General features: G+C 34.8%; 1 protein-coding gene, 1 long non-coding RNA gene and 1 other non-coding gene across 11 annotated transcripts in view; 2 read left to right on the forward strand and 1 right to left on the reverse strand.

Annotated features, from left to right (window-relative positions):
- The window catches only part of METTL15 (methyltransferase 15, mitochondrial 12S rRNA N4-cytidine), a 326,516-nt gene that overhangs the window by 139,591 nt on the left and 161,252 nt on the right, over positions 1-25,673 (reverse strand). For 4 of the 9 annotated variants that reach the window (XM_077866148.1, XM_077866150.1, XM_077866146.1 and 1 more), the window contains one exon: positions 9,414-10,634. The exons of the other annotated variants lie outside the window; for them this stretch is intronic. In XM_077866148.1, coding sequence (XP_077722274.1) covers positions 10,189-10,634 — 446 coding nt within the window. In that variant the 3' untranslated portion in view covers positions 9,414-10,188. Of the gene's footprint in view, positions 1-9,413; positions 10,635-25,673 lie in introns of those variants that run through there. 9 annotated transcript variants of the gene reach the window in all.
- LOC144294495 (uncharacterized) overlaps positions 1-25,673 on the forward strand; it is a 92,239-nt gene that overhangs the window by 52,044 nt on the left and 14,522 nt on the right. The gene's annotated exons all lie outside the window — the stretch shown is intronic.
- On the forward strand, positions 693-798 carry LOC144295620 (U6 spliceosomal RNA). Its single transcript, XR_013362701.1, has one exon. It is a non-coding gene; the product is annotated as a U6 spliceosomal RNA (small nuclear RNA).

Raw genomic sequence — 25,673 nt, forward strand, 5'->3', positions numbered from 1 at the left:
TTCACCTGTACTCTGCAGTAAGATTGTCAAAAGTTCTGTTCTCTTTTTTGGCTGCCTCTTCTGGAATTGGCAACTGGCAATCACAAATGCTAGTTCTTTAGGTTCTTCTCCCAAATACTTTTTACTACCTTACTAGCTTTCTAATGTTTTCAAATAGGCATCTGATTTAATACAAAAACAAAGTTTTTTTTTTTTTTTTCTAAATTGTCTAATGGTTCTTAGTAGGATAGTTGGTTCAAGTTATTGTCTGACATTACCAAAGCTGAAGTCCTGCTTACTATATACTTTAATCTGATGTCAAGTTTAGCATCCAGAAAGACTCCAATCTCTATTCCTTCCACTGTTATATATTGTTGTTATATTGGCAAGACACTCATCCCTCAGAAATGCTCCAGAAATGATCACAGAGTGATTTCATAGTACTGCCTTTGCTAAATGTAGTCCTTCATTCAGACTACCTACACCATGAGAACAAATCACATGAGATATGGTCTGGCTTAATGGGACAGAGGAAGAGAATCTAGTGAAGAGATCAGAGTGTGAGACAAATAAAGCTATAGAAGTAGTGGTTTTAGAGACTGCAATGGAGAACAGGTTTTTATGGAAGGATAGATCAATATTATCAAACACTGTAGAGACAAAGTAAGTCAAGAGGGAAAAATATTGGGTCTGGTAATTAAGAGGTCACCATTGTGCTTAGTTCAGCAGCACATACACTGAAATTCAAATGATAGATGAGATTAGCATGGCTCCTGGGCTAAGGATAACATGCAAATTTGTGAAATGTTACATTAAAAAAATTGAGACGAACAGTAATCCTTAAGTGAACAGTTTCTATAGACAATATGCTGCATTAGATAATTGAGAGACAGGTGAGGAGTTGGAGGTAGTGTAGACTTTAAGAAGGCAAGTTATGAAAGAAAAAAAAATGATGTGTGTGGTATTTTGGTAAGGAAAACAGAGTCAAGGAGAGATTTTGTTCCTTGTTTGCTTTTAGCGTAGGGCAATTTTGAGTATGTTTGTAGACTATAGGAAAGATACCAGCGGAGAACAGATTAAAGACTGGAGGGGCAAACAAAATTAATTGAACTAAGTCCCAGAGAAAACAGAAAAGGAGCAAAGTTAATCTCTCCACTGAGATATAGGAGTACAAAAGAGAGATAAAGGACAAGATTTATAGATGCTGAAATAAAGATAAGGAGGTGGGAACTACATGGATTCAGTTTTGTAGTATCTGTTTCTATGGTGCTATAAAAAAGGTCATCAACTCATTCTAAGTGTAAACAGTCCCCTTACCTTCCACTAGTTATTTTCCCTTTAACATCTGCAACACACGCTTTTAGTTCTTCTCATTGGCTTTAAAGTGCAGAAGAAACTTTTTTATACTCCGATAGCAATCTTCTATCTCTTACTTCATGAAGTACTCATTTCCCCTTGCCCCATCCCCAAAAGTATTTTGAAGAATCTTAATATAAGGACCACGTAGGTTGGCTACTTACTGACATGGAAGTGTAGGAGGATACTTCATCCAACCTAAATGAAGGCAAAATAACAACTTTTTTTTTTCTTTCCCATTGCATTTTCTTATAAATGGAAACTCCATAAGAGCAATGACTGCGTTTTATATGCTCTGTCAATATATTGCAAACACTGGGGGTATTAAATAAATAATAAATGGGGATAACGTTTCCAAATAACAAAGCTGACTATAACCCAAGTCACAACTGCTAGCAGCAGAGGCTGAACTTAAAATTACCAAGAGTAAAGCATGCATATCTTTAATCATGATGTCCAGAAATGTGAGTTACATTTTGGTAATTATAACTTTCAGTTAGCTCATAAATATTTATTGAGTATTTTCTATTTGATTCATAGCAACCTGATGAGAAAGTACCAATACTATTCTCATCTGAAAGTGAAATAAATGAGGACTCAAGAGATTTAAAGAGTATGCCCAAGTTCATGTATTCAGCTAATATATGCAGACCTGGAATTCAAACTTGTTTTTCTGAGTCCAAAGCCAGTAAGTGTAATTTACAATTCTATACAGGCTCCTCCTCAAGTTAGCATCTGTAAGAGTTGGATGATAATATTTTTCCTTGTGAAGGAATAAGGAATTTTACTATTTGATTGTTTAACAATGCAAATTCCACTCTGTGCAGGGCAGACAAGTATATTGGCCAAAGCATAAAGATGGAGTTTAACGGACAGAAGCAATTATCCAAGAATGAGAAATGGAGCATGTTCTATCATTTGATTTCACCTTCGTATTTTAGTGCCTGGGCAATGATATATTTAATAAGGCATGAGCTAATGGTTAGAAAACTTGTTCAGTATTTAAGGTAAACAATTGCTTAAGGAAATGTGACATTACCAAAAAGACAACCTTCTTCTTTGCTTATCAGAGCATTATATTTATTTACTTTATTGTCCAACAATTTTGGTAGACTATAAGAAAACAGTAAGAGGCCAAAAAGTCTGTGAAGAATTTTAAGGTCCATCTAAATAACAGATGTTATGAACTATCACCATTGCATCTTAAGTAATTAATTCTATCGAACTTTTTAATGTTTTGGGAAATTTATGCTGTAACCAGGCTTATAAAAATAATTTATATTTAAACTTTCTCTTAGTATTCCTGCAGATCATGCTGTGTGTTACCAAACATTAGTTGGAAATAGTAGCTCTAAACAGATGAAATTGGAGGAAATAATATAAAAATAGTTATGCTTGTTATACAATCCAGCCTCTTTAGAATATGATGCTGATTTTTACAAACCATGCTTCATTCAACATCGAACATATGGCATTGTGGTTCTGAGAAAAAATATATCTCTGATCAAGATTTCTATCACTAAATTTATATTTATGAGGCACTTCACAAAATTCCCTTTTATTCTTTAATGCTTACTCCTTTCTATTATAGAATGTTGCTTACACACACAAATCTATGAGAGTAATACAGCAATCACAGGAACTCAAAAGAAAAGTAGCTCAATTAAAACAATTACACAATTGTGACCATAAGCAATTTGTTAATTCTTATCCATTACAAAGAATCTAACAGGTAGGGCTTAGTTCATGAGAGGACATGTTAATATTGCCTCATACTCCTTTGTCTACTGTAGATTTGAAGCATAATGCCACCTCAGTTGGCATAAGAAATTCATAGATAATGTGAACAGAGAAAGTGAAAGTGAGTTTAAAAGCAAAAACAAATCAAAAGCTTCTATTTTTAATTTCATCCTTTTGCTATGAGTAAAGCAAATATGTTTAGGCCAGGGTCCCACTGAGGAGGAGCCATCTTGTCATCTGTTAAACCAAATATTCTATAAACATGTGCAAATGGCCCTAAGTAAGTCTAAACTATAAAGTTAAAATAAAATAAAAAAGAATAACCAATAAAGGATTAATGCCCTAAATATATAAAGAACTTAAAATAAAATAAAAAAGAATAACCAAAAAAGATTAATGCCCTGAATATATAAAGAACTTATACAATTCAGCACCAAAACAAATAATTCAATTAAGAAATGGGTACAGGACCTGAATATACCTTTTTCCAAAGAAGATATACAAGAAAAAATGCTCAGCATCACTAAGGCTTAGGGACATGGAAATCAAAATCACAGTGAGATACTACCTTACACCTGTCAGAATGTCTAGTATCAAAAAGACCAGAAAGAAAGAAAGAAAGAAAGAAAGAAAGAAAGAAAGAAAGAAAGAAAGAAAGAAAGAAAGAAGGAAGGAAGGAAGGAAGGAAGGAAGGAAGGAAGGAAGGAAGGAAAGAAAGAAAGAAAAAAAGAAAGAAAGAAAGGAAGGAAGGAAGGAAGGAAGGAAGGAAGGAAGGAAGGAAGGAAGAAAGAAAGGAAAGAAAGAAAGAAAGAAAGAAAGAAAGAAAGAAAGAAAGAAAGAAAGAAAGAAAGAAAGAAAGAAAAGAAAAGAAAAAAGGTGCGAGGGCACCTGGTTGGTTCAGCAGTTGAGCATCTGCCTTCAGCCCAGGGTGTGACCCCAGAGACCCGGGATCGAGTCCCACATCAGGCTCCCTGCATGGAGCCTGCTTCTCCCTCTGCCTGCGTCTCTGCCTCTCTCTGTGCCTCTCATGAATAAATAAATTAAAAACAAAAAACAAAAAGATCAGAAATAACAAGTGTTGGTGAGGATGCAGAGAAAAGAAACCCCACAGGCACTGCTGGTTGGTGTAAAAACAGTCTGGAGGTTCCTCAAAAATTAAAATAGAAATGCCACATAACCCAGTAATTCCACCACTGTATATTTATCCCCCCAAAATGAAAACACGAACTCAAAAAGACATGTGTTCTCTATGCTTACTGCATTATTTACAACAGCCAAGTTATGGAAGCGACCCAAGTGTCCACCAATAGATGATGGATAAAGATGTGGTATATGCATAAAATGGACTATCACTCAGCCATAAAAAGAATGAAATAAAAAAAAGAATGAAATCTTGTCATTTGTGACAATATGACTGGAGCTAGGGGGTATTATGCTAAGTGAAATAAGTCAGACAAAGACAAATAACATATAATTTCACTTTGATGTGGGATCTAAAAATCAAAAACCCAAACAACCAAAAATGAAACAAAGCAAACCAATGAACCCAGAAACAGAATCATAAATACAGGGAACAAACTGAGTGACTTCCGGAAGGTAGAGGATTAACAGGGTGGGTGAGATAGGTAATGGGGATTAAAAGGTACAGACTAGTTATAAAATAAGTCACAAGAATGGAAAGTACAATGTAGGGAATATAGTCCATAATATTGTAATAGTTTTGTAAGGTGCCAGATACTAACTACACTTACTATGGGGAGCAGAGTGTAATGTGTAGGATTGTGGAATCACTACGTTGCAAATATGAAACTAATATAACATTGCATGTTAACTATATTTAAATTGAAAAAGTTAAAAAATGTCACCTTCAATTTATTAAATTTATTAATGGATAATATAGTATAAAACTATAAAAAAGGAGAGAAGTGAGAATTGATTTTAAATTCTTAATAGGGATCCCTGGGTGGCGCAGCGGTTTGGCGCCTGCCTTTGGCCCAGGGCGCGATCCTGGAGACCCGGGATCGAATCCCACATCGGGCTCCCGGTGCATGGAGCCTGCTTCTCCCTCTGCCTATGTCTCTGCCTCTCTCTCTCTCTCTCTCTCTCTCTGTGTGTGTGTGTGTGACTATCATAAATAAATTAAAAAAATCAAAAATAAAAAAATTTTAAATTCTTAATAGTCAGCTTTTTATTTTTATTACTTTTAAAGATTTTATTGATTTATTCATGAGAGACACAGAGAGAGGCAGAGACACAGGCAGGGGGAGAAGCAGGTTCCATGCAGGGAGCCCGATGCGGGACTCAATCCCAGGACTCTGGAGTCACTCCCTGGGCTGAAGGCAGATGCTCAATTACTGAGCCACCCAGGTGCCCCAATAGTCAGCTTTTTTTTGTTTTAAAGCTTATTTATATAAGTAATCTCTACACCCAACATGGGGCTCAAACTCATGGCCCCAAGCTGCATGCCCTTCCCACTGAGCCAGCCAGTTCTCCTCACCAAAATAGTCAACTTTTAATACATGCTATGTAATGAATGTGTGTGTGTGTGTGTGTGTGTGTATAAATGAAATAAAAGTGTGGATACAAATTTCTTATTTGTTGTACATTTTGAAAGTTCCATTAAGAACTATCTCATATTTTTTGAATGAGAGATTTGAAATGAAATAAAAAAATTTTAAATCTGCAGTGTAGATTCATCATTTCTACTTATTTAAAAACATAAATCAGAAAAAAAGAATTTCTGTATCTATGTGTCTGTTTTTGTGCCAGTACCACACTGTCTTGATGGTCACAGCTTTGTAGTACAACCTGAAATCTGGCATTGCGATACCCCAAGCTATGTTTTTTTTTTTCTTTCAATATTCCCCTGGTTATTTGTGGCCTTTTCTGATTCCACACAAATTTTAAGATGATTTGTTCCAACTCTCTGAAGAAAGTCCATGGTATTTTGAGAGGGATTGCATTAAATGTGTAAGTTGCCCTGGGTAGCATGGACATTTTCACAATATTAATTCTTCCAATCCATGAGCATGGAATATTTTTCCATCTCTTTACATCTTCCTCAATTTCTTTAGGAGTGTTCTATAGTTTTGAGGGTATAGATCCTTTACCTCTTTGGTTAGGTTTATTCCTAGCTATCTTATGCTTTGGGTGCAATTGTCAATGGGATTGACTCCTTAATTTCTCTTTCTTCAGTCTCATTGTTAGTGTATAGAAATGCCACTGATTTCTGGGCACTGATTTTGTATCCTGCCACGCTGCCGAATTGCTGTATGAGTTCTAGCAATCTTGGGGGGGAGTCTTTTGTAACCGGAGGGTATCATGCTGAGTGAAGTAAATCAATCGGAGAAAGACAATTACATGGTTTCACTCATACATGGAATATAATAGTGAAAGGGACCGTAAGGGAAGGGGGGAAACTGAGTGGGAAAAATTAGAGAAGAAGACAAACCATGAGAGACTCCTGACCCTGGGAACACAGGGTAGTGGAAAGGGAGACGGGTGGGGAGGATAAGGTGACATGGTGATGGGCACTGAGGGGGGCACTTCACAGAATGAGCACTGCGTGTTATACTATATGCTGGCAAATTGAATTTAAATACAATGTTTAAAAAATTGTAAAAAGTAAAAAAATTATGATTTTCAAATGCTTGCAAGGAAATTATAAGAGATATAAAGAAACCTACTTAGGCATATTGTATTCTCTTATAAACTGTTGGTTGTAACATGATAAATAATTCAATATAAATGACTTGGAGCATAAATTATAATTTTATATATTACATGAAATATAAAAGATATATAGATACAATTCATGTCTTCCAAAAGACCCTAGAAGCTCCAAAGATTCTATAGTAACTAATATACAATATTTAAAACAAAATGAATACGCCAAATAGAGATATCAACTAAAAATTGCGTGCAGTTATTATTTAATTTCTTAATAAGCAATGAACTCAAACTTCTTAAGAACTTACACAATGGTACTGATGCTCTATTAAAGTGATTGGTAGAAAGCCGCAGATAAGAAATGTAAAACGATTGCTTGTTTTGTATTCATTATACTTTATTAGAAAAGAAATGCGCATTTCTTTTAACAATCAGTGTTTATTTTCTGTATGTATTATTTGGACTTCACAAAAGCATTTTCCAGCATTAACCATTTAAAACTCATTCATATATTTTATTACGTATCCCACAGCAAAGACTAAGAAGCAGGCAAGAATGATTGTTTAACAGCCTAAAACAGAAAATAGCTCCTGTATTTTCACACTACCACATTTTAAACCAATTTTGTGTTTGTTGAAGAAGGGATGTTTTTCATGCATAGTGCAGATTTTCTTCTATTATGGTATCCGGTCCTGGAGCTGCTGTAACAAATTACCCCACGCTGGGTGCCTTCCAACAACGGGAGTGTATCGTGTCATGGTTCTGCAGTCTGGAGGTCGGAAGTCAAGGCGTCAGCAAAGTTGGTGGCTCGCCCGTAAGCCTGAGGGAGCATCTATTCCATGCTTCTCTCTTGGCTTCTAATGGGGGCCAGCAATCCCTGGTGTGCCCTGGCTTGTGGATGAATCGTTCTAACCTCTGCCTTTACCTCCATGTGCCATTCTGCCCCGCATCTCTATCTTCTCTTCTTATAAGACAACACACATACTGGATTAAGGGCCTGCTCGGCTCCGGCATGACTTCAGCTGAACTACTTACATCTGCAGTGACCGTATCACCAAATAAGGTCATATTCTGACATTCTGAGAAGGACATGAATTTTTGAGGGGAAAACACTATTCAACCCAATGCAGTCACTTTCCATCTAACATTCAAGAACATTCAAGAAATCCCCATACTCTACAGGATCCAAAAATGACAGATGAAACAGGTCATTGTACAAAAGAGTGTGATCTCTTATTTTCTAACCAGGTACTTGGATGGGAATGTATCTTTGGGAACCTTTCTCATTCACAAATATGACTTATTTGCAAGAAAAACTGAAACCTCTTTTCAGGAAAGATTCAATGGAGTAGCCTATGTACAGTCATTTTTCTCTAATTTGAGGACACTGCTCCCTAGAATATTTTCTAATTCTCCACAATTAGAAATTAATTTCACTGCAGAATTGCTCTGATTTGAATAAAGCCTACAAAGTGTCAAATAAGCTTGAGAATTAAAGTCAAGCATTACAGAGGTAAAGTAAATCAAAGGTGAATTCAACTACTTAATTCCTATCCTTTGCCCATACTTACGTTGATATTTTATTCACTTGTACTCACCAATTCAGAATCTGTCACCATAATTGAGAAGATAAATTTTTCCTATATTTGAATAGTTTACTAAACATAATAATAGTATAAATATGATTATAGGGATAGCTACTTAAGAAAGCAGTCATGGGATCCCTGGGTGGCGCAGCGGTTTAGCGCCTGCCTTTGGCCCAGGGCGCTATCCTGGAGACCTGGGATCGAATCCCACGTCTGGCTCCCAGTGCATGGAGCCTGCTTCTCCCTCTGCCTGTGTTCTGCCTCTCTCTCTCTCTGTGACTATCATAAATAAAATTTAAAAAAAAAAAAAAAAAAAAAAAAAAGAAAGCCGTCATTTATAAATACCTTAATCAACATGCCAACATACCCTTTGACTAATTATATCTCTTATTCATCCTTCAAGTCATAATTCAGCATTATAATGTCAGACCCGGTTTCCTTCAGTAACTGAAACCCCTATTAGATGTTCTTGCAGTGCCCTGTACAGCTTCTTTGTAGCTTTTACCACTGTTAATTTTGTATTGATTTTTGTGATTATTTAACTACAATCACTCTTCTCCACTAGACTACAGACTCCATAGAACAAGTACTGTGAGGTATGTGTATTTTATTTACCTTTGTTTCTCTGCCTAGCTCAGTACTTGCTGAATAACTGAAAAAATTAGAAATGCATATTTACATATAAAAAGTTGATATGTGAATCATGAATCAATCTCATTAATGTGTTAAAGAATCCTTTACCAAGTGAATGTCTCCTAAATAAGCATTTTACTAATAGAGTTTCTATTGGGTAATAAAAACATTAGGGGTATATTCCTTAATATATCATACACATTTCTATTTCAAATAGACTTGGTTGAATTATTTCGAATAGCTCAATTTAAAATCCTGCAGGTTTCAGGGATCCCTGGGTGGCCCAGGGGTTGAGCGTCTACCTTTGGCTCAGGGCGTGATCCCGGGGTCCTGGGATCCAGTCCTGCATCGGGCTTCCTGCAGGGAGCCTGCTTCTCCCTCTGTCTGTGTCTCTGCCTCTCTCTCTATGTGTCTCTCATGAAAAAAATAGTCTTAAAAAAAATGCAGGAATCAAATAATGACATATTTTATTATGTGTCAAAGGCATTCTGGGAAAAAACATAATTAACTTCAAATATAAGTTTCATGAAATATTCTCTATGAGGGCTATTAGAGTAATTCTGCATTTTTACTTTGTAATACATGAAAAAAATGGTATATTTCATACTGTAAAATACCTTTAAAACAATGAACACTATAATTTCAAAAATGACAATATGATGCATTTTAAAAATACTTTAAAATTTAAAATTTGCATAATACCTATATTTGAGAGGACTATAGTACTACTTAATTATTCCTAAATAAAAATAAAAATTTCTTTCATGATCATTACTAATTATTTGACCCACAGAAAGTCTGTTGCAAATGTGAATATCTAAATTCAGAATCTAGAGCATGCAGATACAATTATAACTTCTCTCTTTTGACAGCTTGAATTTACATATTTAGATATTCACAGTATTCTTCATTTTAAAAAATTTCCTGATTTTAGAGAAAGGACTGTATTTCATAATTAAATATAATGCTCAGATAAACACATTTTTCCAGTTTTGAGATGCTGCTGCTCTTTGAGTTGAACTTTCTGTGTCATGCTAATATTTCTGACATTTTCTTTCTAAGGAAAAAAATGGTAAATATCCTTAATTTCCACACATATACAGTATATCTCTTTATATAGATATAAATTCTCATACTTTCTTATATTAAGTTGTTCAGTAATATCACAACAAAAGAAGAGAAACTGGGGGGGGGGGACTTAAAGGATCAAACGATGAAAACATTCTCATAATTTGATGGCTGCTCTGAGCTTGGCTGAACGAGCTCTGGGGTTTTCTTGCACCTCCTGATCGTCTGGAGTAAGTACTTTCTTGTGTATTAATTCCCACATTAAAGGGGCCTTGCTTATAGAGGCTCCTTCCATGTTTTCACGACCTGAACCCAACTTTAATGCTTGTATCACCTTCTGTCTAGCACTAAGATTAAACCTTTCTGTCATGCTTATCCCAAGCAAGAATCGTTTGACAATGCGATCCTCTAATGAATGGAAGGAGAGTGCAACAAGACGGCCACCAGGTCTCAGGAACTTTTGAGCTGTCTTCAATCCTGTGTAAAGTTCATTGAGCTCATTGTTCACAAATATTCGAAAAGCTTGGAAAGTCTTGGTAGCAATATGGGTAGATCGTTGTAGCAAGTCTTTCCGTGCAAAAACAGCAGAGGGAGGAAATGCACCTATGAGTAAGTTTTGTAAAAACAGGAAAAGAGGACAGGAAATATTAATATTTTCCATTGTAGATCTACTGGGTTGTGTGTGCAAATATTTAAGGAACTAGGTTTCATTATAAAATTGTGGCATTTCATCTATACTTCTGTTTTATTTCCAAGCATTCTATCAAGATTTAAACTATTGTGTCAGAAACAGCTTTCATGACTCATAAGAGTAACCAGAGTCAAACAAGGAGTAGAGAAAAAGGCAGACAAATATTTGAAGAAATAGTGACTTAAAAAAACTTCCCAGCTTAGGTGAAAAATACTAACTCACTGATACAAGAAGTTCAGTGAACCACAAGTAGAATACACAGAAGAAAACTACATGTAGGGACATCATAAACTACTACAAGCTGATCAGAGAAATCTTAAATACAATAAAGAAATATATTACATAAAAGAGAACAAAAATATGATTAATAGTTATTTTCTCATTAGGACAATGGAAGCTATAAGATACTAGAATAGCATTCTAATTGTTGAGGAAAAAAAATTTGTCTTCCAAAAGGCTATCTAAAACTATTTTTCAGAATTAAAGGTTCAACAACATTTTCAAATAAATAAAAATGTTAGAGAAGTCATTGCTAATATGTCTGCATTCAAGAAGTGCTAGAGAAAATCATGATGAAATATAATGATACCAGATGATAAATTGCATATACAGAAAAAAAGAAATTATAGATATATCTATATAGATACCTATATGTCTATATATATATGAGTTCTTCTCTAAATTTCCTTAAAAGACAGGAGTCTTTAAGTGAAATTTTTTTTTCATTTATATACATAATATAGGTATAGATATGTACAAAGAATTAGAATGGATAAATGGATACTTTGGCGAAGTTTATTTGATTTACTGGAAGTTAAAGTTGCATATTGTGATCCCTCAAGCAACCAATAAAAATAATGCAAAGAAATAAAGCTAATATGATAATAGAGCATAAAAACAGTATACAAAAAATTATTGCATAGCATAAAAGGTAGAAGAGGTCTCTAAAAATGAGACAAACAGAAGAGGAATAGTAAAATAGCAGACAATAAAACCAAATATATTGATAATTACATTAAGTATAAATGTACTAAATACTCCAATATAAATGCAGAGGTTACCTGACTGAAAAATAAGCATAAGTATACATTGTCTAAAGAAATTTATGTTCAATATAAAAATACAAATAAAAGAGAGTAAGCAAAAGGCTGTGAAAAGATAGGCCATGAAGACAGAAACATAAAAATGGGAGATCATATTAATATTAGAAAAACTTTTAAAAAGGAGAATTCCTAGACCCAAAGAGGAACATTTCTTATTGAAAAAAAGGTCGATATAGCAGGAAGAAACAACTATAAATGCATATGCACCAAGTAACATAGTTCTCAAAACTTAGATATCTCCATGAAAGACATTTATAAAACAATTGGTTTTTCACCAAGTTGTCAAGTTAGTTCAATGGAGAAAGAACAGATTTTTAATGAAAGTGATTATCATTAAAGATGAGCTTCAACTCTTACTGCACACTGTACACAAAAATCAATACAAATATGGAACACAGACCTAAGAGTAAACACTAAAGATAAAATAATATCTGACAAAACTCTAATCCAGAACATGTAAGTTATATCTCACAAGTTAACAATAATAAGCCAAACCAACTATGTTCAAAAATTTGAACAAACATAACACAAAAGATATATAGTCAATAAGCACAGGTAAAGACATTCAACATTATTAGGCATAAAAATGCAAACTAAAGGGCTGCTTGGGTGGCTCAGTAGTTTAGCGCCACCTTCAGCCCGGGTCGTGTTCCTGGAGTTCCGGGATCAAGTCCCACGTTGGGCTCCCTGCATGGAGCCTGCTTCTCCCTCTGCCTGTGTCTCTGCCCCTCTCTCTCTCTCTCTGTGTGTCTCTCATGAATAAATAAATGAAATTTTAAAAAATGCAAACTAAAACCACAGTGAAATACCACTACACATTCATTAGAACTGCAAGACTGACCCAAGAAGAAACAGATAATCTGAACAGAATTATTACAAGTGAAAGAATTAAATCAGTAATCAAAAGCAACACACAAAGAAGAGTACAGGCCAGGATGGCCTCACTGCTGAATTCTGACAAATATTCAAATAATTAAAAACATTACTTCACAAATGCTTCCAAAAAAGTTAAAGGAAACAGAATACTTCTCAAATTACTTTATGAGGCAAGTATTACTATGAAACTAAAACCAAAGGCACCACAAAAAATTACAGATCAGTATCTCTCTTTTAAATCCTCAACAAAATACTAGCAGACTCAATTCAGCAGCATATCAAAAGTATTATACATATGACCAAGAGGATGGTCATGACCAAGGATGGTTCAACAAATGAAAATTGACCAATGTCATACATCATATCTACAAAATGAAGAAAAAAACCACACATGATTATTTCAATTGATGCAGAAAAAGCATTTGAAAAAACTCAACACTCTTTTATGATAAAAACACTCAAGAACTAGGAATAGAGGGAAAGTACCTCAACATAATGAAGCCCATATATGAGAACCCAAAGCTAACATTATACTTAATGATGATAGACTGAAAGTTTTCCCTCAAAGATCATGAACAAGACAAGAATACCCATTTTCACCACTTCTACTCAACACAGTCCTGAAAGTTCTAATCAGAGCAATCAGACAAGAAAAAGAAATAAAAGGCATCCAAATTGGAAAAGAAGTAGTAAAATTATCTCTTTTTACAGAGGACAGGATCTTATATGTAGAAAACACTAAAGATTACACATATACAAACACACACACAAACCTTATGAAAGCTAACAAATGGATTCAGCAAAGCAGCAGTATATAAAATTAACATGCAAAAGTCGTGTTTCTATAGTTAATAATGAACAATCTAAAAATGTAATTTAAAAAATTCCATTTGCAATGGCATCAAAAAGAATCAAATACATAGCAGCAAAGTTAAAAAAAGAAATGTAAAATTTACTCTAGGGAAGCTACAAAATTTTTTTTAATTGTTTAAGATAGTAATACTCCTCCAAATTGGTTTAAGATTCAACGCAATCTCTATCAGATCCCAGCTGACTTTTTTATACAAATTGAAAAGCTAATTCTAAAATTCACATAGAATTGTAAGAGACCCAGAACAGCCATAATGATCCTGGGCTTGGGGTTGGGAGAAGAGAATGAAAAAGGAGGACTCGAGCATAAAAAAGAGAGATCATGTTAATATTTAAAAAAAACACAAAATTTTAAAAAGGGGAATTCCTTAGATTCACCTAGAATCCCTACAATACTAAGGATTTCAAAATTTTCTAAAAAGCAATGGTAATTAAGACAGTGTGATGCTGGTAACAACAATGGACATAGAGATCAATGGAATATAATTGAAATCCCAGAAATAAACCCACATATCTTTGAGCAACTGATTTTGACAAGAATGTCAAAGCTATTCAATAGGGAAAGAATGGTCAATTGAATAAATAGTGTTAGGACAACTACATAGTCATATACTAAAAAATAGAGTTGGATCTTTAAATCATATAGAAAAATTAACTCAAAATGGATCAAAGATATAAATGTAAGAGCAAAAGCTGTAAAATTCTTGGAAGAAAACACAGGGATAAATATTAATGACTTTGAATTTGGCAAAAAAATTCTTAGATATGACACCCAAATCACAACAAAAGAAAATGGTACTTTATCAAAATTAATTTTGTTCTTCAAAGGACATCATCAAGAAAATGAAAAGACAACTGAAAAAATGGAGAAAAAATTGCAAATCATGTATCTGTTAAGAGATTAATATATCTAGAATACATAAATAAGGAAATTACAAAATGATGCATGTATGATACTATCTACATTTTAAAGTATGTACATCAAAACAGACAAGCTCTATCTAGTTTTCAAGAATAAGGATAAAAAAATGTTGATTTTTAAATGAATCAATAAATATCATTTTCCTTAGACTTACTCCATTGGCATATAAATATGATATTAAAGTATAATGTTCAATGAATGTATACAGGAATTTTCTATTTAATTTTAAAAATTTGATTAATCGTGTCTTAAAATTTTTGTTCCTGGAGTATATCATCCCACAGAGACGTAATCCTTGTGGTCCAAATTCTATCTGGATGAAGATCTGGAAAGTAGGCTCTAATCCTGGCACTTGAGTCTCTGACATGCTTCTTACAGAAAAGTGTATTATACATAGCTGCTACCTTACTTCACATTTTAGTAACCTGTAGGTCCAGTAGTACATTGAGATACACTTGATTCATCTTCTTGGAAACTGGGTCGGAGAATGAAGGAAACTATCTTGTTTGTACAAGGGAGCTGAGAACCTGGCTGTCTAAAGTTAACCAGATCCATGGTATGGGTTCACTCTTTCATCCACAAAAGCTGATTGGCTGAAAGGCTAGAAGATGTTAGACGTTAGGGAATTTATCTTCCAACAAGCAGAAACAAAACATCAAAGCCAAAGCTAAAGAGGGAGGTCAACCTTTTTTATTTTTTATTCAATCTCCCCATTTCCCACAGAAAGAGTTCTGGTCACTGGGAAATGTGTTTTAAAACATTTTAAAATCTGAAAAATATCAATGCTTCATTTTTTAGAGCTTGGATTTAGAGGCTGCTTCAGGAAGAGTATATTCCTAAAGACTTGCATGTTTCAAATCTTGCATAATTCAACACTAATTTTCTCAAAGAAAAAAATGAATTATAAAATACATTTTAATTTACATGTATTTTGATGTAAAATAGGATGTAAACATCTATGGAGCACGTGAAGCAACAAATAATGTAGCAGGTTTTTGCTTTAATGCTTTAAAACTTTGTTTGATACTATTGTCTCTAATATTTTGTAGAGATTAAATGGATGGCTCAACATGGTAATTGCTTAGCTTTCTTGGCATCTTATCACATTTCCAAGATACACATTTGAGGATGTGGTTATTAACAGCACTGAATTGGCCATACCTGACTGTATATTAACTAATTTGATAAAATAACAGAAAGGCAGAGAGCTTAATCATATTTGCTTGATATTGTCAATGAGCATATTTTCAAAAAGTAATCAAAATAGAAAATGTTAAGATAACAAAATAATATCTGAGATGACCATGTAAATTCTAACATAAATAACAGCTTTGGTTCATTTGACATCACAAAACTTGGTAGGCATTTCCCTTCACCAGCTAACATACACCTTCCTGTGGTAGAATTATAGTTTATAATTCATTCACCCAGCTCGCTGTGAAAACTATGAGATTCCTGACTAGCTCCGTTAACTGAAAGGATCTATTTTTATTTCAAAGTATTTCACAGAAAGCGAGAATTTATTCATATTTTATATTATGCAACTTCATGTTTATATAATTAATATTCACTTTATATCCACACTGCATATGAATCTGAAGCTGAAAAATTAACACCACTGCGATCAATTTTTGACAATTTTTTCTTTATAAGGTCTACGAAGGCCTTGCCAGTGTCATATAATGGAAAAAGAAAATAAGAGCTTCCATTTTATTTAGGAATGGTCTTAAAGGTAATAGGATAGCTCTAAACCATTAAAAGTTTTTCTTCTGTTTTTTTGTTTTTTGTTTTTAATTTTTGCCTAGGGAATCCCAATCTGAACTATGTGCATTGGGTTTCCCAGACAGGATCTCCAGGTGTGGTCCTGCCAGCTCCTCTCAAGTCCCGTCTTGATGGGCCAGAAGATGATAAAGGACTGTGATGGGCAATGTGTTCTGTGGAGCTTTCTGGTGCTGCTCTGGGGATCAAGAGTACACACCCTGCCTTATTTAGTCTAAAAAGTTCAATTGCCAGGGATACCCTTCCAACAAAAACTGGCGTTTTTGTTTCTGTAATTTATAGGAAGAAAGGTTGACAATGCAGATCTTATAAAATGAAGAAGAAAAAAAACCAAAATAATTTAAAGAGCATATGGGAATGGAAATTAAAATAGTAGAAACAAAACATGGTACAGAGAGACAAGGCAAGAAAAGACAATCCTACTGTCAAAGATTAAGCAAGGTATTTTTGTCTGAATTAGAAAGTTTTAAGACAATCCATAAATGTCCTGTACCTATCAGGTAGCAAAAATGGGTTTGTTTGTGTAAGTCACTGGTCAGAGAGCAAGAGGCAGAGTTCTCGTAGGTAAGCAGGGACTATGTGAGAACAACTACGGGACCTGAAATTAGGCCAAAGGAAGAAAAATATTAAAGAGAACTGGTCCTTGACCTTGAGGAGCTCACTGTTATGCAATCCTTCTTCCTTCCTTCACCCCTTCTCATATCCCATAACCTGTTATCAGAGAGAGAAACCGATCCTCTCTACTCTTCCATTTCCTGACGTTAGTCACAGAAGTTGTGCGGCTAATTCACCTGATTAAGGCATCCAGTAGTGGGTCAGACCGAAAATATGGACTCACCTGATTTGGTGCTTAGAGAAAATCTCCTCTTTGTATTTTCTATCAATGGACTTAGTTAACACTCAGCCAGTGTCTACGAGTCCTAAGTGGGAAGAGGTGTGTGTCTGTCGCACTCTACTAGAATTTTACTTCTCTGTTTACTTCTCTGTCTCAGTACCTTGACTTGTGAGTAGGCGCTCGTTCACATTCACTCTTCAGAGAAGCTTGTGGCTCTCTACCTTGACTGTGTATCAGTCACCTGTGGAGCCTTTGAAAAAAATAAAGATGCCTGGCCCCAGTCCAGACCTATGGAATCAGTTTCAGGGGTTTATTACACAGTAATCACTACTCCTAAAAAGCTTCACAGAGGATTTTGATTGCAGCTCAGATTAAGAACTACGATAGTAAACATTCTGTAAATGTTTGTTGAAAAGATAATAAATAGATAAAGAATGGACAAAAATAAATGGATAAGTGAATGAAAATCCAGGACCATTATTACAAACAGTTTCAGTCACATCATTAGATGGATATATAAAGAGTGTAATATTCAGTTGCACCAATGAATGGCTAAATGATCAGCATGTATTTATTCACAGAAAACATCATGCACTGAATTTTCAATTAATGTCATGAAATGACCTACTTTTTGGCCAAATGTGAATGTGGGTACCAAGTGATGATTTTAATGGGGCATAGGAACTCTCAAATTTGCTAGCAATTTCATTATCTCAATATAACTATTTCCATGTATTTAGTGATATTTGATACTGGCTGGGAATGTCCTTAATGAATCAATTATTTGCACATGCAACAGAGCACCTGCAAATAATTTTAACTTCAGGAAATGCAAACTTGCAAGCCTTTATTAACTGAAATGAGCCAATGTGCAAGGTGAACTTTTTTTGCATATTTCTTTTACAGAATAAAGTGAGACATGAGGGCAGCCCCGGTGGCGCAGCGGTTTAGCGCCGCCTGCAGCCCAGGGCGTGATCCTGGGGACCCGGGATCGAGTCCCGCGTCGGGCTCTCTGCATGGAGCCTGCTTCTCCCTCTGCCTGTGTCTCTGCCTCTCTCTCTCTCTCTCTCTGCATCTCTATGAATAAATAAATAAAAAATCTTAAAAAAAAAAAAAAACTCTGCTTTAAAAAAAAAAAAATAAAATAAAGTGAGACATGAGAATGTGATGGTCATCAAGACCTTCCGTGGTTTCAGCTCACTTTTTTTTCCACAGATTAGTGCACAATATTGTTGAGATTTACTGTAAGCTTTTATTTCAGTTAACACCTATGAAACCCTAAACCACGAGTTTTCTCAACTCTTCAAAACAGCAGAACTGTTGTCCTCCTAATACTCTTTTCTCCCTGTTTTGAGGGATTTTTTTATCCTTTTGAGGGATTTTTTTATACTTTTAAAATAAAAGTATTTTATTATACTTTATAATAGCAAAATTATGTCAGTAAAACTGACTCCAAAAAAGAATTAAAGGCTAACATACATTTAATAGCAAGATGTTTTCAAGTTAAGTACATTTTTAAAAAAGTATAGTTAAAAGTAAATGTACTTTAAATCCACCATGGGGTAACAAGTTGTAATTTCAATTCAATTTTACATTATTTGGTTATATCTCACAATAATGTTGGGAAAATTCCCAACACAGAGATTGACCCTAGCTGTTCAAGAAAACTGTTTATGGTCCTGCCTCATTAGAGGCACTGAATTCTCACATTCCGAATTAGGTTTGTTGTTGCAGGATTTTTAAAGTTCCTGACAGTCCCGTATTCCTACTCTTCTTACCAGCGATTTTTGGATGGCTCCGTATCCAGAACCCCATCATTTCTCACCAATTCCACTGCTATCACCTAATTCAAGCCATCATCATCTTTCCACACAACCACCAGACCAATCCTTTTCATATAAAAATTAGATCCTGTGATTACACAGTTTAACATCTCCAGTGTCTTCCTGTCGTATGTAATAGAAACTGAAGTTCTCACCTTGGCCAAATGTCTCTGTGTCATATGCAATCATTGCTTCCTACCGCTCCTATTGCTCTGACCTCACCTTCCTGACCCTGAGCTCTGTACTCTTACCTGAACCATGGCATGGTCCCGCCTAGGTCCCTTGGCCTGTATCTAGGAAATCTGCCTTCTTAGACCTGGATGGCTTATACCCTACTTCACTCAGGTATCTTCTTAAACATCACAGAATCAGAAAGGTTGCCCTTGACTCCTTGACTAAAGGAGCAGCATCCTGTCCCTAAATTCCCCTTACACTGTTTAATTTTTTTCATGATACTTTATCAGGGACAAATATTTACTTGTTTACCCCCTGTCTTCTTCTACTGTAACATGATGAATTCAGTGAAAACAGAGAACTGTTTGCTCACTGCCATAAATCTTTTGCACCACAAAGAGTTGGTGGATTTAAAGAATGTACTTAACAGTACAAATAAATCTAGTCATTGTTTAAAAAAAAAAGCAAAAGGAAATATCATCAGTTACATATGTAGTAAAACATTAATGTCATTACTCCTTAAATCTCACCTCAAGAGTAACCAAAAGGTAGACTTTATAACTTTCTTCTTGATAAACATACATGATATTTTGTATACAATGTACCTGTGCATTTATTTCTTAGGAGGGAATGATCTGCACAATAACTTGCAACTTGCTTTATTTACTTAAAAATTTCAGTTGTGTGGATGCATTAGAATTCATTTTGTTTGTTCATTAACAGATGTTTGTGGTGTGAAACGCAGTTATTAAGATAGAGACAGTCTCTACTCTGCTGGAGCTCATGTTGCCATCACAGCAGTAGCATTTAGGATGTTCTCTATTTTTGCTAACACAAAAATGCTGCAATAAACATGTGAATTACACATTTTAAATTTCTGCATGATAGAAAAGCTCTACAGAATAAAAGGAGGGCCACACTGTGGGAAAAGAATTTGTAACTATTCGAGCCTATGAAATCTATACAATTAGAGTTTTTAGGTCAAAGACTTTTTGCGTCCATTTAAATTTGGATCGATATTTCTAAATTTACTCTCTCAATAGGTTGTACCAATTTATTTCCATCAATAGTACATGAGAAAGCCCATCTGCTTACATCTACACTGGTACTAAAACTAGTTCTTTTTTTTTTTTTTAACCTTAACTAGCCTAATATAGTGAGCCTGATATAGTTTTTCAGTTATTTATTTGCATTTCTTTGGCAACTAGTAGAATGGGGCATCCTTTCAAATCTAATGGCCATTTGATTACAGCTATGTATTGACTGAACAAACCTTTTGTCCATGTTCTTATCTGATGTTTTTCTTTATTGATTTAAGAGCTATTTATAAAATAAAGATATTAACCATTTTCTCTCATATACAGTTGCAGATATTTTTCGGGGATTGTGACTGTCTTTTTACTTTGTGGAGTTTTTCTGCCATACAGAAATTAAAAGAGTATATAGATTTTTTTCCCCATATCTTATAGATTTTACCAAGTTTAGGAACGCTCTCCTCACTCCAACATTCTGTAGTTATAATCAACTCTACATTTTCTGGCATATTTCTAGTTCAGAAAATTTATTTTTAGTATGTTATGAGGCAGGGATCTAACTTCATTTTTTGAAAATTACATAGCCAATTGTCCTTTAAGTTGTACAGTATTTCCTTACTTATTTGAAGTACCACTTTAATCATATACTACATTTTTATATACAAATAGATCTTCTGGATTCTCAATTGTGTCCCATTGATGTATTTCTCTATTTTTCTGCCAAATTCCAAATTACTATTGTTGTTTTCTTTCCCAGTATGTTTTGCTATCAAGTGGGACAAACTCCCCTACCCTCAACCATTATCTTTCCTTACTTGGGTATTCTCATGCAGTTATTATTCCAAATTAAATTTAGAAATAATCAATAAAGTATATAAAAACATTTTGATTAAAATTGCGCTGAATTTCTAAACTGATATGGATAAAATTTACATTATCATAAAATCAAACAATCTATCTAGGAAACATAGTATTTCCATTAGTATTTTACATGTCCTTTGTTAAAGTTTAATAGTTGTCTTCACCTAAGTTATGATCAGTTAAGTTTGTGTATGATGTTTACACATATTTTACACATAGGCACTTTAAACATCCATATGGAAAAGCCTAAGAAGTGACAATGATTAAGACGACACGGTGTAATAGAAATGGCACTGGGCAAAAGAAAGGAGAAACTAGGTTCAATGATCAGATCTTTTACTTTTCAATAGCTGTTTGATACGGGGCGATGACACTTCTGAGTTTGTTTTGCCACTAGAACATGAGATGATAACACTTCTCACAGGATTATTGCGAAGATCAAATAAAGAAAATGTTCAGAAGCACCAAGCACATACTCCATATAAATGTTCAGACTGCACAGTCACTTTATGAATGCCATTCATCCGTTTATTTATTTACTATTCTCTGTTGTAAAATGGAGTAGGTGGGGAGGGGATTTGAGATGTTAATTTGAAAATCCTACCAAACTAATTCTACTTTCATCCTGGACTAATAGGAGAGTAGGTGGGATAGAGGGTTGTTGAAAACACCTGAAGCATCTGAGTAATAATACTCAATGGATTTAAGCATCAGATTAAAAGACTCAAAAAAAAAAGATTAAAAGATTCAGTATCCAAAATGAAGTATAAAATTTTCCTTTTGTACAAATGGTGCACTTCTAAGCTTACAAAGTGGCATGTAGGCCTTAAGACGATGAAGACAGTATGGCACTGAAGTGAGAAATCCCTTAAAAATCACTTTTTAGTTTGACCTTGACTATTTAATGACCGATGCTAAAAACTCTAAGAGCTCTAATTTAACTATCTAAACCTTCTAGGTTGCATTGCATTCACCTGGCCAAGTTATTGCCCATAATTAACTTTTAGATTTCTCTTGCCATCCAAGTATACAGCTTGTCTTCTGGCATCTTGAGCACACAGTAGTTTTTGGTCTCCATTCATTCCTTCTCCCTTTGCTTTAGTTTTCATGGAGTACCTCTCTGCACAGGGCATCTTTTTTCTTAAGCATACTTCCACAAGGATGAAATACTGAAATATAATGTGAATAATTTTAAACCATGCCCTTTCTTTTTTCAAAGATCCAAAACCCCAATTTATTTAGTCTGTTTATTAGTTGCGTGGAATCTTTAGCTAAAAGAAATGGTTTCAATTAAAATTGTCACCAGCAATATTTGGTGAAATTCAGAAACTGCGTCCTGAATATCATTCATTCATTCATTCATTCATTCATTCATTCAGACAGTATTTATTGTGCACATTTGTACTAAACACTGAGGATTAAAATGTTTATGAAGACACTGTAGTCCCTGCCCTCAAGAAATTCAAACCCAATAAGGAGAATATGTAAACACTGTGAGGAGGACTATAAACAAGGATTATACACCCTATTAAGGGAAGGAACCATGACCCTTATACAGACAGCATTTTCCAATTTAGAGTTCTGGGGGTCAGAGACCTTGTTAACTACACAGCACCTTCACTCCCCAACCAAATACCAATATGGCTGTTGGCGAGTAAAGTCTGAGAAATGCAGCCTGCTACACTCTTCTTCTGGAGATCCACAAGGTCCGCTGGCATGGTAAAGCTCTGAATATCATTGTTTCACTTTGTTTCCCTAGCATTACCAAACTTTCTGAAATAAAAACTTTAATTTTTAATAACAACTATCTGTTCCGTAGGATTTGTTTTCTGGTAAGAAAATACTTAAAGTCTGTTTGGTGTTAATCACTCCTCACATATCTTAATCATGTAAATAAATCCCTATAATAATTCTGAGGCAAGAAGTAGATTTTCTTTTTCATTTAAACATGAAAACCTGGGGGTTAAAGGTCTCTTCCCAAGTTCACAGGGCTCAAATGGAAAAATCGGTCTTTTTAACATGAAGCCCACTCCTACAACAATTCTTTTTATGATACAGAATGAATCTAATTCCTCCAGAGGAGAGGAGAGGCTTAACGTTTCTGGCTAGTTCATCTGAGAAACACAGTCTGGGAGGGCCAGATTAGTATTAGTTTTTTTGCCTTGTTGTTGTTTTTTTTAACTCGATTTATTATATAGGTGTGTCTATTTTTCAGTTTCCTGAGGATGTTATTGAGTTTTCTTGTCTTTATGTGTGCTCAAAACAAAGCAACAATTTTAGGATGGCACATTCACCAAACCATCTCATCTCCTTTTTCCTGATTAGAATTTAAGGAAGTTAAGATGAAATCACATGGCTCAGAATGATTTCCAGAAGCTCTGATTCCATGTCTAGTGTTTTATATAACAATGTCATTTTCTGGGAGAAAATGAGGGTGGAATCTTTACTCTAAGCCTGAATAGCCTTTTACTGAGAGATGTTGTAATGGAACCCAAATCACTTTGCATCAAGTTGCAAGAGTTTGGCTTTCTCTCCACTTTTCCCTTGGGGAGATGTGCATTGTTAGGCCTAAAGACTGCACATCTGGTGAAGGCGGCAACTGCCCTGGTCTCTTACCCTGGGAACGGTAATGAATACCTTTGGCTTTTGTCCTTTTCGTTCTATTGAAAATAACATATTGTTAGCTCAGGTTATTAGACTGTAAATTTGTCTCTCTTTTTCATCAGCTTTCTTGATAGTGGGTTTAAAAAAGAAACAGCTACTACTGCTGTCATTATCAAAAGACTTCTGGGCAAGTACTGATTACATGTTTTTGATTAAGAATCTAGACTCATCCAATGCAGTACACACTGGGCTTTTCCTGACTCACCTGCTAGGAAAGGAGCCCTTTATAGTTGTTTTTATGTTCCAAAAATAAGTGCTTAATATTCTCTTGCTAAGCAAAATGAGGGGACAAGCTAGTGTATAATTAGAAAAAAGGGCTCTGATGGCTAAAATCTTGGATAATTAAACCCTGCTCCTTTTATTTTTTCCTTAAAGCTTCTTGAGAAACATTGTAAGAGAAGACTGAAAGATTTTCTATACATTTGAGATGATGCATTTATTGTAAATCCACCATTTTAGCAACGACAGGGCAGTGATCCTTGCTCTCCCTCGCAGTCTCGAATGCCTTTCGCCCTCTTCTTACAGTTTATGTCTATTCATCCCTAACGCTCACAAAGGTGGCATCTTCTCCAGGAAGCTTTTGCAATGACCTTTTTATACATATCTCAACAAACCTTTACCATCCTACTAGGCTGTAAAAGATCCAAAGATATTTTATTATCTTCCTTTACATTCTCAGTCCCAGGTCTATAGCCTGGTGCACAGTAGGTGGCAAAGGCAAAAATCCACCAAATAAGAGATGTACCATAACCAGTATTCTAAGCGTGGAGATTCACGAACACCCTGAAATCTTTTGTAAGACTTTGTGTGTATATGCAGTTTTATGTGGAGATAATCCAGGGTTTTTACTGAATTCTTAACTATATCAGGAACATCAAAGTAGGTAAATTCCTGGTGAAAACAGAGTCTGCTGAGTTTTCAGCTTATAATTTACCATCTTTAATGATACCAGCAAAAAAAGTCTCTGTCTTCATTTAGTTTTATTTTGTCATATTTTTCTTTAACTCCGGGAATACCACCACTTGGCATCATCAGAAGCAGGGACTAAGAACCCGCAGCAGAAGTTGGAAACTGTTATCAGTGAATATTCTGTTTTCTGCTGACTCACAAGGAATTTCATATTAAAAGTAAGAGAAAACCTTGCTTAGTAACAGTCTGCACTACATATAATAATAGAACACAATTTGTATGGGGAAGTGGTAAGATAGATTTCATTCATAAAAAACACCATGCTTCTGGCTAGATAAATGACTTGAAGTCCCAGAGAGAAATTATCATTTTTAGTTCTGGGATACCCTTATGCTACTTACACTTTTTAAAATTTAATACATTCACATGTTCAAATGTATTGAGATTTTTAAGCTTGTGAATGAAATTAGCAACGTGCTGTGGCTGTCAACGTGATGCATTGCAATTCCCCCTGAGTGGTAGGGTTTAAAAATTAATTCAGCTCTTGCACCTGTTTGCCGGCATTCGTCTGCTGAATTTCCATCACATTTAATAAGTCTCTGTGACGCAACTCGTGTCCTTTTGCCTGGGCTCCTATAATACAGTGTTAAATTCTCACCCATTTGAAATTCAAGTAATATTACAAATTTCAAACTGTTAATTAAAATCTGTGAACTTGAATGGTTCTGGATAAAATTGGCTTTACTCAGTGAGGTTCTTTTTAAACTTCTTCAGCGTCTCATCTAATCCCCAGCTCCTACCAGGTTAAGTCTGATGACAACATGATCTCACTATGGGTGGTGGAGGCTTACAAATCCTCCTACAATAGGGAAAAATCAAGTTATGGGCTCGAGCAAAAAAGGTAAAGAGGAACGATATCTGCTGAGATGAAATAAGAAACATGGCTGAGGAAGGAATGGATTGATATTTTTCATGTGTTACTTTTCAATAAAATACATTATACATTAATAATCCATAATGTAATGTAATATACTATAATTTTATAGTACATAAGTCTTAAAGTGCTGAGTATAGATGGTATATCTCAAAGTGAATCATGAT

Source organism: Canis aureus, chromosome 23, assembly GCF_053574225.1.
Source record: "Canis aureus isolate CA01 chromosome 23, VMU_Caureus_v.1.0, whole genome shotgun sequence".
NCBI classification, from domain to species: Eukaryota; Metazoa; Chordata; class Mammalia; order Carnivora; family Canidae; genus Canis; species Canis aureus.